We start from the raw sequence: 15,068 nt of genomic DNA, 5'->3' as shown, positions 1-15,068 counted from the left end.
ATATATATATATATATATATATATATATATATGCATAACTGCGTCACTTTGCTGTACAGCAGAAATTAACACAACATTGTAAGTCAACTATACTTCAATAAAATTTAAAAAAAAACTGCAATGGTAAGGACAAAATGCCCCATTACTAAGGTATTTTTAATGTCAAATGCTTCTGAAAAGTGCAAGTGTCCTCAGAAGTGAACTTTGCTTTGGGAAACCCGGTGACAAACTTCCAATGCATCCAAATTTGAGGGGAACCTTGACAACAAAAATCTCACACTTTCAAAGGATCTAAAGTTTCAGTGACATCTTCTCCAAGGAATTTTTTAAAAATGTTGCCTTACTTTGTAACCCTTAGAGTGTATTTTCTATAAGGAAAAATACTTTAGGGAAAATGTGTCTCGTGGTTTCAGCCCAGATTTCTCGCCGTGAGGGTATAGATAAGAGGATGCTGCTCTGAGTGACCCTCACAAACTCTGATTGTTAACAGCATGAATGACAAGCTTTTTATCATGCGCAAGGCAGCACCAGGCTCCACACTCTATTTACTTCTCTTTATAGTATTTAGAAATAGTTGAAAGAATTGCCAACAGCTTTCCCTCTTAAATATTTATTGTGGATGAAATTTATTAGTGCGCTAAAATGAGAGTGTGGAAGTTTTGAAAAGAACAGGGTGTCTACACAGTCTCAAAGGACATTCCCCAAACGTACTCATGAGTTACAAGGTGGGAAGGTACCTTTACAGAGGAGAAAGAGGCAGACCCCACTTTCACTAAGTGACCAGAGTTAATGTCCCCAACCAGTGGGAAGGCCACCAGACCCTGCATTGGATTATTGACCAGGGTTACCATCAGCATTATTATTATTACCATAATTTCACTATAATTATTGGGACAACTGGTGAAATCTGAATAGACATTGTATTAATGCTAAATCCCCTAATTTTGATAACTGTGCTTTGGTTACATAAGCGGAGGGCCTTGTTTGTAGGAAATACACACTGAAGTATTTATGGGGAGCATGATGGCTGCAACCAGCTCTCAAATGGCTTGTAAAGGTGTGTTTTAGTATAGACAGGGCCAGAGAGCAAATGTGGCCAGAGGTTACCTCCTGATGAATCTGGGTGCGGGGTATGGGAGTTCTTTGTCCTACTTTTGCATTTTGGGGGTAAGTTGAAAATTGCTTCAAAAAAACAATTATTATTTATTAGGAATACCCCTTATGATAATATTTCAAAGAAGAAGATGGAATTTTAAAAAAGTATCTTCAGTGAAGCCCTAGTGTGCCTAATGATCTAACTGGGATATTTTACTAAAAGGACAGCCCTTCCTTTCCCCAGCACACGAGACGTGCAGAACGGATCCGAGCGCTAACTGTCTGAGCCACCCTCCTCCTGGCGGTGTTTGGACAGAAGCCACGGAAGGCCTGGAGGCAGGTCTCTGATGGAGGAAGCGCCCCCTCCCAACATAGACCAGCACCCCAAGGACATTCCAGGGGCACAGACAGAGGGCGGCCCCTGGATGAGGTGTTTTTTTTTTTTTTTTTTTATAACTAGAGAACATGCCCTGGGACATTTTAAATATTTTATTTACGAAAATTCAAAATGCTGGTAAGTGTCCTGAAAAGACACCGGCTCTGGAAATGGGACATTTCGGTGTGAGCTCCCTGTGGGTGGGGACCAGCTCGGCCCCCATCACCAGGCAGCACAAGGCAGAGGCGTGTGGGGGAGTGCTTGGTTGGAAGAACAGCCAGAAGCTTGTTGGAACTTGTGGCAAAACTGGGCGGGACCTGGAACCCCAGGGGCAAGGTGGAAGGTCTGACCGAGATCTCGCAAATACAGGTGCATCCAGGGGCCTCAGAGAACCTGTGGCCGGTGAGGCCACCTGGAGGGCAGGACAGAGGCGGGCAGAGAAGGTGGCAAAGCAGGAGGACCAGGGTCAGTTTAGGAGAATCTGACTGAAACTAAGGTGCAGGGAGAGGAAGAGGGCAGGGTGGGACTTTGCAAACTATAAGGTGTTGGCAATTCTGGTCGACTCTTTGGTCATACTTGTTGAGAAGACTAGACTCCTGGATGTGTTAATATAGATGTGTTAGTCAGGGTAGCTTGTACTTCTGACAAGGAAGCAGGGTACCTGAGTACTTCCTTAGACAGTAAGTCCTCTTTCCTCTTTGTTTGCTGTGGCCTCACAGCACTACCATGGTGTACTGGAATTTTCTGTTTATGATCTGTCTCTCACCATATGGCAAGACCTTCTGATTCATCGCTCTTCTATGTTCCTAACACTTAGCAAAGTGCCTGCCACATACAGTGTCTCAGTGTTTGGGGGCTGCTGGTGGCGGAGACCAGGCAGGGGTTACCTGGGCGGGCTCTCACCTGGGCTTCTGTGCTCTGAGAGGCAAGGATCGCCCCTTGGGGACAGCTGAGACACCCCCAGGCAGGCTGGGAGGCATTGGGGACACTGCTCAGACCCAGCCACGGGTCTGATCTGGGCCCAGGTGGTCTGGCTCCGGCGCCACCCGCCACCCCACCCCCCTGTGGTTTCCAACAGTGCCTGGTGGGGTCCAGGGCAGATGCCGGGGGTCCCCGTGGGGCTGCGGCCTGGGCGCTCCTACCTGACTTATACGGTGGGCTTCAAAGGCTTTTTGGGGTGGGGGAGAGAGAGGGTTCAGTTGGTTAAAATATCACAAGGAAAACCACTAGCCTGGATGGTGTGAAATCAGGATTCTGCATGTACTCCCCAGAGGAGGAGCAGCTGGGAGCCACTGGCGCTGGCACCTGGCAGGGCTCCCAGCCCATCACCCTCCGCAGCGCTGCCCCAGGAAGCCCAGCTCCCACCCTGTTGTCCGCTGAGCGGGAGGCCTCTTGCTCCAGGTCACAACTTGCTCTGAAGTGGAGCCAAGGCCCACGGTGGGCAGGCAGCCTCCCGGGGAAGGCCAGGTCCGCTCTGGCGAGCCGGCCTGCACCCCAAGCAAATGTTTGCTGGGAAGAGTAACGCCTGCTCTCCGGGTGTGTGACCACATGCGATTCTGATAAACGTCCACGTAGGAAACGGGTGGTGATAACAGAGTACTGACTGACCGGACCGCTTTCACATTTCTCACTAAGCCTCACTTATCCACTGACCCTTAAAAATGCCAGCAAAACACACTTTTAAGGGAGCTAATAACATAACCACATTTTGGGAAGAAAATACCAAACAAACAAGTTAATACTCCAATTTAATCCGTCAGTGATTTTGTCCGGTATTGTGCGAAGAGTTTTGGGAAGTGCGGGGGCAACCACAATATTTTCCCGCTTTGTAAATGATCAGGTGATGTGCGTTCTGTCAGGACCACCACCTGAGCCTGTGTATTTCCTACCACTTCCTGTGTAGACGGGCTGGGTGCACAGACAGGGCGCCGTCCCAGGAAGGGGTCCCAGGTGGAGCCCTGTCCAGAGCGGAGGTGAGCTGGTGTGCTCATGAGCAAAACGCTGTGAACAGGCAACGGCCAGTGAGTCACCCCAGCCCACCCAGGCTGCCCCGGTGTCTCCCATCCGGATTGTCACAGGAGTCACCTCTTCCTCCCCAGAGCCCGTCTCCACCAAAGGCCAGAGAGACCCTGATAAAACACTCAGGTCACGAAAATCCCCTCTGAGAAAGCTCCAGAGCCCTCCCAGGTCAGGACAGACCAGGCCTAAGAGGCCAGCGAGATCTGGCCCCTGATGCTCGCCCTGACTTCTCCTGGCACCGTCCCCTAGGCAGGCCACCCGCCAGCCTCACTCTTCTTTCTATAATTCAACTGAAATTCAAGTAGGGGGCAATGTGAAGAGTAAACCCAAGTGTGACATTCTTAGAGGAAATTCTTAGGATTCCACTAAGATACTGTAGATTTTTCATTATAAAGAGTAATCTCATGTAGAATCTCAAATTCTTAATAATAAAGAAGAATCTTAAACATTCTTCTAAGTTTTCCTTCTAAAATGAAATAACTCTGAAATTAACTTTTAATGATAGGACATATTTGGTTCAAAAATTGTTCTAGATCTATAGGAAAATAAACAAGATCCTCAAGGAATTGGATTGCAACACAGACTTTCTCAAGAATTTAATCCAAAAAAAAGTACTAGACTTAGTATATTCATGTTATGTTTACTATTGAAACACTTGAGTTAGCTCTACTTTTATGATTTTTACAATAGACATTTTCTTTAAACAAAAGTTAATTGTCTTCAAAGGTACCAAGTGTTATTAGTATATAAGTCAGAGATTTGTCTTAATGTCACTCTTAAGGGGATCATCAAAACATAAATTCAAGAACTATTTAATCTAATGATATAAGTGATGAATATTTCAGAGTACTATAGAATAAGTGTTACTGAAAACTGTGTGCACATTAAAACACAATTTTCAGGAAGAAAGTTATATATTAGATATTAATTTCCTCATTTATATAAGTGTAGGCTCAATTGTAAACATAATCTCACTTGACACGGACAGAGACACGTATGACAACAGAATGTAGGTTTAAAAACTACCAAAAAAAGTATTACCTCTGAAAAAGTATTATAATTGCATTTGCATCTGCTGGTTCCCAATTCTCTTTTATTTTATTGATAGTTAATTATGGTTTCCGATAATCATTTCTAAGTAGCCTCAACATATCTATACGAAAATGCATGCCTTCAATGCAAATGGTTTCTTGAGTTTTATTTTTTTTATTAAAAATCATGCTATAGCTCAAAAACACATTTGCAAATTAGGTATTTTGGATTCCTTAGTAACCCACGTGGGAGTTACTGGATTTCAGATAGAATCTGGGAGCTCTTGTCACGTGTGAGTTTGTCATAAACAGAAGAAAGAAGATGTGACAGATCGATACATCTTGAAGCTAATTTCTCTTTATATGCTAAGAATAACTTTTCCCTTCATCAGAACCACATAGGAAATGTTTTATGATGAATTTTAGGCAAGCATGCAGGACAAAATTTAGAACTCAAATACGTGTCTATAAATGTGTAAATCTGAAGTTGAATAAGAACAACCTGATTTCAGCTAGGACCTTGCAGTCTTGGGTGACTTTTCCAATATGTAAATCATCACAGTGAGCTGGGAGGACCCAGAGCTCCAGTTGGCTGAAGCACGACTTTGGCCCCCCATCTTCTCCTTGAGCCCCCTCCACGCCACTCAGTTAAAGACACAGTTAAATAAAAAACAGTGTGCCTGCCACGCCAGCTGGCATGGCCCCCTTTTCTAGGTAGTTCGCCATCGCTACCTCTGTCTTTTTAGAAATTCTAGGAGTTTCACTGGCTATATGGGAATGCTTATCAGAAACAAAAATCACATGAGAGGATGCAAAAAAAAAAGTTTTAAAACGTAATTCTTATCCGCCATCTGGATACAGAGCCTACAGGGCAGGTGTGTTCTACTGAAGGGGAGGCGAGGGGCACATGGGCCCATCTGTCTTACACACTGGGTCCTGCAACAGCTTCCCTCAGAAAAGAGGATTCTGAGAATGAAAAACGTCTCAAGACCACCATGCCAGGCAGTGGAGACTTTGAAATACCGTTTTGGAGGGGTACACGTGCACACACACACACACACACACATGCTCTTTGGGCACAACCGTTAACAAAAATGATTTTCTGAGAAATTGAACAACTATTTTCTCCTTCAAGACATGTTTAATCAAATTACCAAATAACGATATTTTAAAGAAACGTTATGTCCACCAAACAAGAGAAAACTAATATTCATAACATCCTTTCGCATAAGCAACATTGCCATCCAAGTGATTAGAAAAGTAGCCCTAAATCCTGCAGAGCTGAAGTAAATCACATTTTCCCAGGATACAGTCAACATTCATAAGTGATCCATGTACGACCTACAGCTGGCATGCGCTTCTCATTTGAGCTGAAGGATGCACGTCTCAAGAGTGAACTGAATTCTGTTCTATTACTCCCAAGGATGCAGTCACATACCATAAAGCCTTTCTCTCTGCTCATGTAATTTCTACTCTTTTGTTATCTGGGAAACGGCTTAATTGTTAATTTAGGAATACACAGAGGAAAAGGTACTACCAATATTTCTTAGAGGTATGCTGTCTTCCTGATCATCACCCCCACCGATATACTCATAAAAGCATTTCTTACAATCTTATTGCCTTTAATATTTTTAACACATGTTAATATTTGGGTATGGAGGGAAGCACTTCTAAGCACAGAGCTAGATTTTGAAGAAAGTCAAAGATGAAATAATATTAACGTTGGTTCTCAGTAAGCCACCTCGTTAAAAAACTGTTCCACCTTGCACCATTTAAAATATTTCAGTAAGGATTTACTTACCTGGGAATATTCAAAGTCAGTGATGGGGGCTATGCTCTTGATATAGTCTGATCGAAACTGGTTTTCTGGGTTGGCCAGTGGAACTGGGGGAATTATAGTACTCATCGCCGAAACAATTGTCTAAAGTGGAGTGAAGGAAAAAGATACATGGATAAATAAACCACTTAGGCTCCATGTGTGGTAATCTAGTGCATAATTTCTGTCTACGCAGTTTGAGGGAGCAGAGGATGCAACCTTACTACTGAACAAATATTAAAAAAAATTCCTGGGATTTCCCTGGCAGTCCAGTGGCTTCCACTGCAGGGCGCACGGGTTCAATCCCTGGTCGGGGAACTAAGATCCTGCATTCTGCATGGTGGGGCCAAAAAAAAAAAAAAATCCTTACCACAATAGCATCCTTAACGTTTTTCCGGATGTCCAGAATTTTCTGTTTCTTCTCCCTGTATGAAAACAGAATGGTTATTAATTAACTTTACACATTGCCCCAAATCAGTTGAGTGGGATTTTATATTCCCAGCTGCAGGGGGTCTACAATGGTACTAGCAGAAGTCAACATCAGCCCCAGGACAACAGCACAAAGTTTTTTATGTGGAAAAGGAAAACATCCACCTTTTCTGGTTTGGACTCTAAACAAACGTGCACACACCACAATCTCTAGCTCTAGACAACCACACAGGTTTTACGTAACATGGCAAAATCATCATGACTATTGCATATAAAAACTACAGGGCTACACCTGTAAATATATTTTATTTGAATCTATCCATATGTTGAATTGAAATAGATGCAGACAAATGATAGAGGGAAGTATATATAGACACATTGGTTAAGCGTGCTCAGCACAATACCAATAATGCAGATCAATACCTCAAGAGTATTTAATAAATCATATATTGTTAAGTTATTTTATTTTGATGTAGACACTACCAGAAGAAGGATTTGCCTAAATATGCCAAATTCAACAACTTACTTCTATATTCCCCCCCACCCCAAAGGTCGACTCAAAGATCAAATTAACTGTTTTGAGAAAACACTTTGGGGAGGTCGGGAGAGCAGTGACAAAATTTGCATGCAGTTGGGAAGCAAACCCGAAATCGGTCATTCCTTACTCGGGATTAAATCCATTGACGTGCAGGATCCTCATTTGTTTGACGATAGTGCTTTTCCCAGACTCACCAGCCCCTACAAACAAACAGAGAGAATGCTGTGATCTGTGGCCGGGCACCGTAGCCATCTCTCACGCCAACCGAGACTGAACTAGTGTCCTGCCCCCACGCGGGCGTTTTCAGGTGCGCTCTCGCTGTCTGCGGGGGCGCGGGCCCTGCCCGCCCGGCCCTCTCCGCGCTCCAGGCCGTGCGCCCCGGGCCGTGCGCTCCGCTCGGGCCGGGCGCCGCCGCGCGCCCCCCGCCTTACCCAGTAGCAGCAGGCGGTGAGTCGCTTTGTAAGCCAGGCGCTCCTTCTGCAACTGCTTCTCGATCTTTTTGTTGGCCTCGCGTCTTTCCTTTTCATCGACGCCCTGGTCTTCTGGCGTCTTGCTGTTGCCCAAACACCCCATGCCTGCCCGCTTGCGTGGACGTTAGGCGCAGTTAGGAATTGCACAAAAGTAGAGAGTTGTAGGGGTGTGTGGATCCTGCGGCGGCCCCTCTTCCTCGCTGCTGAAAGAGATGCTCAGGTCTCTCGGTGTTTTCCGATCGAAACAGGCGTTTCTTCTCCCTCCCCCTCCCCGCCGCGAACTCCCGACTCAGAGGACATAAGGAAGATGCGCGGAGCCAACTACTTTTTAAAGACACTTGTTTAGAATTATCTGCTGGATAAACAGCAGTGAGCGGAGACGGGGCCAAGAGCGCCGGGGCCGCCGGAGCCAGCGGGGTGGCGCTGGCCCTCCCCTCGCCCCGCGCCCGATGCGCTGCCCGGGGGGACCCCGAGCAGGCACGCTCGGCCCGGTGCCCGGGCCCCGCCGGTGGCGGCCGAACGCGGCGCGGAGGGACGGAGCGCACCGGGTCCCCGCCAATAACTGCGAACACCCGCCGGCCACCCGCGCCCCATCCTGGGTCCGAGCCCCTAGGGCCTCTCCGCGGCAGGGAGGGGGAGCCGGCTCGGGGGCGGCCAGGCCGCGGGTCCCGGGGTCTGGAGGGGTGGCGGCCGCCCTCGAAGGGCCCCCGCGGAGGCTCACCCGCTTGCGGTCCGGACGCGGCGCGCGGCTCCCTCGCAGCCCGAGCGGCACTAGGTCTGGGCGTGCGCTCCCGGATCCCGCGCCGCCTCCGGCTCCCGGCGGGCGAGGCCTCGCGCATGATCATGCATATTCTATCAGGGGGAGGGTCCGTGCCGGGCTCTGGCACCCCGCCTCCCCCCGTTACCGTTCTAGACGGTTCCAGCAAACCCACGCCGCCTCCCGCAGCCTCCTGTGTACCTCCCGCCCACGGCTCTCCTCTGCGCGCTCTGAGCAGCTTTGCTACTTTTCTGGAAGACGCTGTGGCCCCGAGCCAGGCACCGCTGCCGGAACCAGTGAGGGCGGCTGCTGGTTTCCACCTGTTGAGCGGGTGCCCGTCGCTCCCCATCCGCGCTGCTGGGCACGGGGGGGCGCAGAGCCGTGACCGCGGAGGTCGCCTCCCGGTACGTCGCTGGTACGAGTTTCGGGTCTCCAGGCCAGGGGCCCTGGCACCGCCGTCAAGTCCCCACTCCCCTCCGGCTCCACCGTATTCCCTCGCGGTCATCACGCCTGGCCTCCTGCACGGACCGCGGTTTCCGCCGCCCCTGCCCCTGCGCCCTGGGCCGCGCGGGCCTCACCCGCCTCCCCGCTCTCTTCTCCTCCCTTCTCTACGGATTGTTCCGTCGGGCGGACAAACACGTTCAACTCTGTCCCATTTGACGGCCCATCCTACAGCCTCAGGCCCTGCGTCAGCCCTGCCGTGTCCTCCTGCCCACCGAGCGGCTCCGAGTTAAAACCGGGACCTGACTCCTTTTTCCCTTCCCCACCTCCCGTTCACGCCTCAGCTCCCGGCACCTGGCTTCGGCCCACCTGCTTCACTGAAATACTCTCACGGGGTCATCAGCAGACCCCCGGGGTCAGACTTCACCCAGGAACTGTGGTCTTCACCTTCTCTGACCCTCCTGGAGTCTCCCGCGTCCTTCGGCTTCCCCGACGTGGCCTTTGGATTTGCCGCCCACTCTCCACGTGGAGAGGCGGCTCAGACCCAGCACAGCCCTTGTCCCCTTAATACCCTGCCCTCGGGGGCTGACTGCCTCCCCCATCCTCTGCGCACGCAGCTCCGACAACGGCCACACCAGACCTCCAGCCCAGCCCACACTCCTGACCACCAGGGCGGCAAGCACACCTCCACCTCCGTGCCTCCAGGATCTCCTCCCCCTGCCCACACACACCTCCAGTGCGCTCCTCTCTCTCTTTGTGAATAAGGCCCCTGATCTTCCCAACCAGAACATGGCAGTCATTCCTGACTCCTTTTCCTTCTTGCAAACCGTTACCGTGTTCCTTTGGGTCTGTTTCCTAAACATCGTTCCTGTTCTTTCCACCCCATCTGCCGTTGCCATGGTCACTGTCCAGGCTGGATGTCACAAGTGGCCTCCTGCTCACATATTCCGGCCCACCTGCACAGGGCTGCCACAGTGACAATGCAAATCTCACATCACTGTCCCCACCACTGCCAAGCCCCCAGCCACGGTCCATCAAGACTGGGTCCGTGTAAACTCCTCAGCTTCAGCTCTCATGTCCCCCCTTCCTGGCGCTGCCCCAACCCCTCTTTGACCCCTTGCACGTGGACACCCGAGTGCATGGCGTGGGTGCATGCGCTGCTTCACTCTCTGGGAGATGTGTGGCCCCTTCTTCACTTGACCAACTCTTAGTCACCCTTCCTGCCTCACCACTGCTTCCACAGTCAGGGCCAGGCCCCCTTCTCTGTTCTCCAGCATCTCACAGCACCTTACATTGTAATGGTTTGTTTGCTGCTCTTTCAAATGTCCACTGGACTTGGGACCCAGTGAGGGCCGGGGCGGAGCCTGCACTTCACACCTGCTGGGCTGTGCCCAGTTCAGTGCCTGGCCCGGGGAGATGCCCCTTGAGTCTTTGTTTGATGGATGAACAAATTCACGAAGGCCAAAGATAACTCCCGCTCCAAGTGTGGGTTCTCACGAAAGGAATTTCACGATCAGATTTTAAATTCATAAAATACTTGTCCAGTTTAGTACTGTATCCAAATAACAATACTCTTTAAAAAACAAAAGCAGTAGTGTCTCTTCTTGACACAGCAGAAGCAAACACGCAGTGCCATGCCGTATTCTGAGCTGGATAAGAGTTTTAGCTTGTGGAGGGACACTGTTTAGCACTGTTGTGAGGCCTCACTCCTTGTGTTAACACAAGCATTCACCTACGGCAACATCCACGTGGCCCGTTCAGTGGCTGACAGGGCAGTCGGAGGCGAGAACAGGTGTACAAAAATAGCAGAGTGCAGTGGGATGTTTTAAAAGATTTGTCTATTTTTTTAATGCCAAGGTTTCTATAAAGTGTTAGCTGGAAGAGAAGGGGACAAAACAAATCCCACCAAACTTATAAAGGGAGAAAAAAGTTAGAACCTGGAACCCTGAAAACATAGCAAAAGGTTTTCACTTGTTCATATCTAGGAATTAGGGTTAAAATAACTCGTTTCTACGACTTATCCAGTGATTACTGGCCCTGGGCTAAATCCTTTCCATGGAGCAATTTATTTAGTATTTGCAATAACCCTAAAAGGAACTACTGTGACCGTTATTTTACAGAACGTTAGAGGGTGCATAAGAGGTGTGTCTGGGATCTAAACCCTTGCAGCCTGGCTGCAGCGTCTGCACTGTAAGTGCAGAGAACACTGCTAACCACTCCAAAACGTAAAAGCAACGTGATTACACAGCGATGCAACCTTTCTGTTGAGAAATGCCAAGCCCATCTTTACATAGTCTATTATCAGGTAGGAGCTCAAGACACTTTTTAAGGGGTTTCCCTGGTGGCGCAGTGGTTGAGAGTCTGCCTGCTAGTGCAGGGGACACGGGTTCAAGCCCTGGTCTGGGAGGATCCCACATGCCGTGGAGCAACTAGGCCCGTGAGCCACAACTACTGAGCCTGCGCGTCTGGAGCCTGTGCTCCGCCACAAGAGAGGCCACGATAGTGAGAGGCCCGCGCACCGCGACGAAGAGTGGCCCCCGCTTGCCACAACTAGAGAAAGCCCTCGCACAGAAACGAAGACCCAACGCAGCCAAAAATAAATAAATTAAAAAAAAAAAAAAGACACTTTCAAAAAAACCCCCAGTCACCTGGCCTTTTCCTAGTCTGGTCTGGGAAACCGATCCTTATTTGAGTTTTGAACCCTAGGATCAGAATCCAGAATCCCTGCTGGCTCACCTGGAGCGGGGGAGCGGCGCTGTTGGGGAGCAGCCTGGAGCTGGCAGTGCCAGCATCTGTCGCTAGGCAACGGCAGCGCAGCATCAGCACCACTCGCGCAGCGCACACCCACCTGCGGAGGCGAAGGGCCGCCGGCAGCGCGCTGCCAGCAGAGGGGGCGGCCGGGCGGGGAGATGCTGGGGCGGGGGACGCCCTGGGCAGCAAGGAGGGTTGGGAAGGCACAAAGTTTGGGGCGAAAGGGCAAACGTAAAACAAAGTGGTGTTTTCCTGCTCTTGTTGATGTTTAAGACAAGGTGTCTCAGAAGTCTTAGTGCATTTGACAGTTGAATTATTTGAATTTCTTTTGTACTTAGTTTTGTGAATTTTGAATAACGATTTTGAAATTTGTTTTTGTTTGAGCCCCTCTGATTGAAGTTGGCAAATGTCGAAAAGAACACAGCTGTTCTCTGGTTAGCTGGACGCAAGTCCTCGTTGATAACAACGAGAACAAAATTTGTTTCCCGTTATAAGGAGGACCTCCACAGAAATTTAATTAACAAGATGAAAAATTCAAAGGAACTTTTTCACATCACTACAGGTCTGGATCCAGGAGCTGCTGAGCCAGTTTGAAAAGTGACTAGAATGCTGTATGGCATGAGATAGCGGACATATTGAATTTAATTTAAAAAAATCAATGTTTTAAAACGTTAATAACTGGTCTAGCATTTTATACTGTAAAGGTTACTAAAGATTAAAACTGCACTCTAAGGCATTTGGAGCAGGTATATTGAAAGATTTTAAAGAGGAGGAACAAAGCAGAGTGGGAGAGGCGAACCCTCACTCAATGCAGTGACCGGGCCGAAGAAACGAAAAGCTGCGCCTAGTTTTGTAAACAAACTTGGCGGAGCCGGAGCCGGGGGCGGCCGAGTGGCCGGTGCGCACACGGCCCTCGTGCTGCTTCCTGTCATTTAGCACCTTGCAGTTAGTTGTTTTCTCTCTTTCCTTTCTTAGTGTCTCGGTGGAAATGGTCTGTGTGGATTATTTTCATTCTCAGCAGCAAGCTCACCCCACGACCTAATCACAACACACTTTAAAAATCTTGTGAATTTTTTTTACATTTTTAAATAGAAAAGTAGGGAAACGTTTTCAACATTCCCTTTCTGTACATAGCACTCTGTAATCAAATATTTTAGAATTTACTGAGTTAATTTCTCTTTTTTTTTCCCCTACTCCTACAGCAAAGTAGTGTTAAGGAGCTTTCAGAAGTGCCATCCATAAAGGGTAGGGATGCATTAACTGATGGCTTAAAAAAACCCAAATAGCGAATGAGTAGGAAAGGTAGGTTAACTGTCTTTGACTTCACCCTGTGTCCAAAAACCCAGGACTGAAATATCCTCATTGGAAGACGCAACTCAGTGCCGAAGACAGGGGTTTAGTTTTGGTGTGAAGACGCGAGGTGGTCACTGAATGCATTAGAAAGTAGAATGGTGGTTACCAGGGAGTGGTGGAGGGGGAAGGGGAGCCAATGTTTGATGGGGGCGGAGTTTTAGTTTGGGAAGATGAAAAATTCTGGAGATGATGGAGGTGATGGTTGCACAACGAGAATGTACTTAACCAGCACTGAGTTGTGTGCTTAAAAGTGGTTAAGATGGTCAATTATACGTTATGTATATTTAACCACAAAAAGACAAGAAAAAAATTTACATTTAGGGTCTTCATCATGACCGTGGTTGAAGAGAGAAATCCTTCTCTCTGGAGGCTTCCCGCTATTCGTTTTGAGGCCTCCGATTACAGCCACGTGACTTCAATTCCTCCTTTACAAACATCTACTGCAGTTATAGTTCTGACCAGCAGGTGGCGATGCAGACCCTGGAGTCAGGAGGCTCCAAGGGCGCCTGTAAAGCGGTGAGTTTCCATCATTCACTCACCGTAGAGCATTTTTTGAATCCTACACACACGCAGCCTTGAGATTACAAGGACGAACTCGACCTTGTCCCTGATCGCAAGCAGTTTAAACGGCTAGGAGAGAGGGGCAGACGTGCAATCAAGTCCTTGGGATTCTGTAGAGATTACAGTGGGAGCACATAGGGGTGTGTGGTCAATTATACAAGTGAAGAAAAATGTCACTTCCTTCCCTAGAGCGATGTGTGCTAACCTTTGTAAGTCACCCTTCGTCTTATTTTTAAAAAGACACTGAAAGATGCTCTGTTTCTAGTGGCTCATCTGATCAGATCATCGCCAACAGCTACAAGATTATCCACACTTTGCAAAGAAGGCTGTTGGTCCGAAGGTTCCACAGGGGCCTGATGGGGGTGGAGCTCTGTCTGATCCCAAAACCTGAGCCCTTTCCAGAAGGAACTCTGACTGGTGGGAAAAAAATCGCACCGTTCTCTCTTCCAGAACAAGAAATCAAACAAGCCCACCTCCTTGCTAACACAGGCAGATTAATCTGCATATAATGACTGATGAATTAATTAACTCTTCGCTCAGTTGCCTTAGCAACTGGTTTCTTTTAGAATTTGGCTCAGTTACAGAGTCTAAAGCAACAGTTTTCCTTGTAATAGAATGTCAACCTGTATATGAAATTAAACAGAACATGAACTTGCTCCATCATAGGTGGGAACTATGGGTCTTTCCCAGGAAGGTTGCACGGGCTCTTCTGAAGCTCGCGGGCTGTGAACAAGGGAGACAGAGCCTAGGGATCGTCTGTATTTCCCGTTCGTGGTTTATTTGCTCATTAAGTAGGAACTGTTTGATGAATTTAGACGACAGATAAATTCAAGACTGAGGTTCAAAAGGGAGACTCTGAGTGCAAATCCCAAACCCTTAGGTGCGTGAATGACAGAACGGGGCAGGTGGACAGATGCATTGAGGTGGTTACTGAGAACCAGGATTTTCAGAGAAAGAGGACGGACAAACATGGAATGGGGAAACGCAAGGCACGCCCGTGGGATGGACTGGAATTGTAGCAATCGGAATGAGCTCGTGATGTCTAGAGTATGTATGTATGTGTCCGTGATTATGTGCACATACGTGTGTGTGTACACTGTACGCCTGTGCATGTGCCACACGCATCTATTCCCTTGTTCTGTCTGCTGAAAAGACCCAGGCATTAGACACGCCAGTGGCGGTGAGCGCACCTAGTGCCCAGGCCTTGGTCTTCAGTATCACCCACAACCCAAAGGAGCCAGGCCTCCTCAGAGAAATGGCAGATTCCAGGGTTGGGGCAGGGGAGCCACAGATAAATCTGGAACATTGTTATGCCAGAAAGTAGGAAAGTGCTTTCAAATGCTGGGGGCACCTCCTGAGAACACAAGACCAGACAGAAGGGGCTCCCGTTTGGCCAAATCTGGGATGATTTCAGCACCAAGGTATTTAAGG

General features: G+C 48.5%; 1 protein-coding gene across 2 annotated transcripts in view; it reads right to left on the bottom strand.

Annotated features, from left to right (window-relative positions):
* Positions 1-15,068, bottom strand: part of GNAL (G protein subunit alpha L) — a 90,920-nt gene that overhangs the window by 64,368 nt on the left and 11,484 nt on the right. The window contains exons 2-5 of one of the 2 annotated variants that reach the window (XM_061170357.1): positions 7,736-7,974; positions 7,432-7,504; positions 6,708-6,762; positions 6,323-6,442 (exon numbers count right to left, since the gene is read on the bottom strand). In XM_061170357.1, the coding sequence (XP_061026340.1) occupies positions 6,323-6,442; positions 6,708-6,762; positions 7,432-7,504; positions 7,736-7,877 (390 nt within the window). In that variant the 5' untranslated portion in view covers positions 7,878-7,974. The remainder of the gene's footprint in view (positions 1-6,322; positions 6,443-6,707; positions 6,763-7,431; positions 7,505-7,735; positions 7,975-15,068) is intronic. The other variant, XM_061170356.1, reaches the window with a different exon arrangement.

The sequence above is a fragment of the Eubalaena glacialis genome, chromosome 15 (assembly GCF_028564815.1).
Source record: "Eubalaena glacialis isolate mEubGla1 chromosome 15, mEubGla1.1.hap2.+ XY, whole genome shotgun sequence".
Lineage (NCBI taxonomy): Eukaryota > Metazoa > Chordata > Mammalia > Artiodactyla > Balaenidae > Eubalaena > Eubalaena glacialis.
This window is presented reverse-complemented; position numbering and strand designations above follow the sequence as displayed.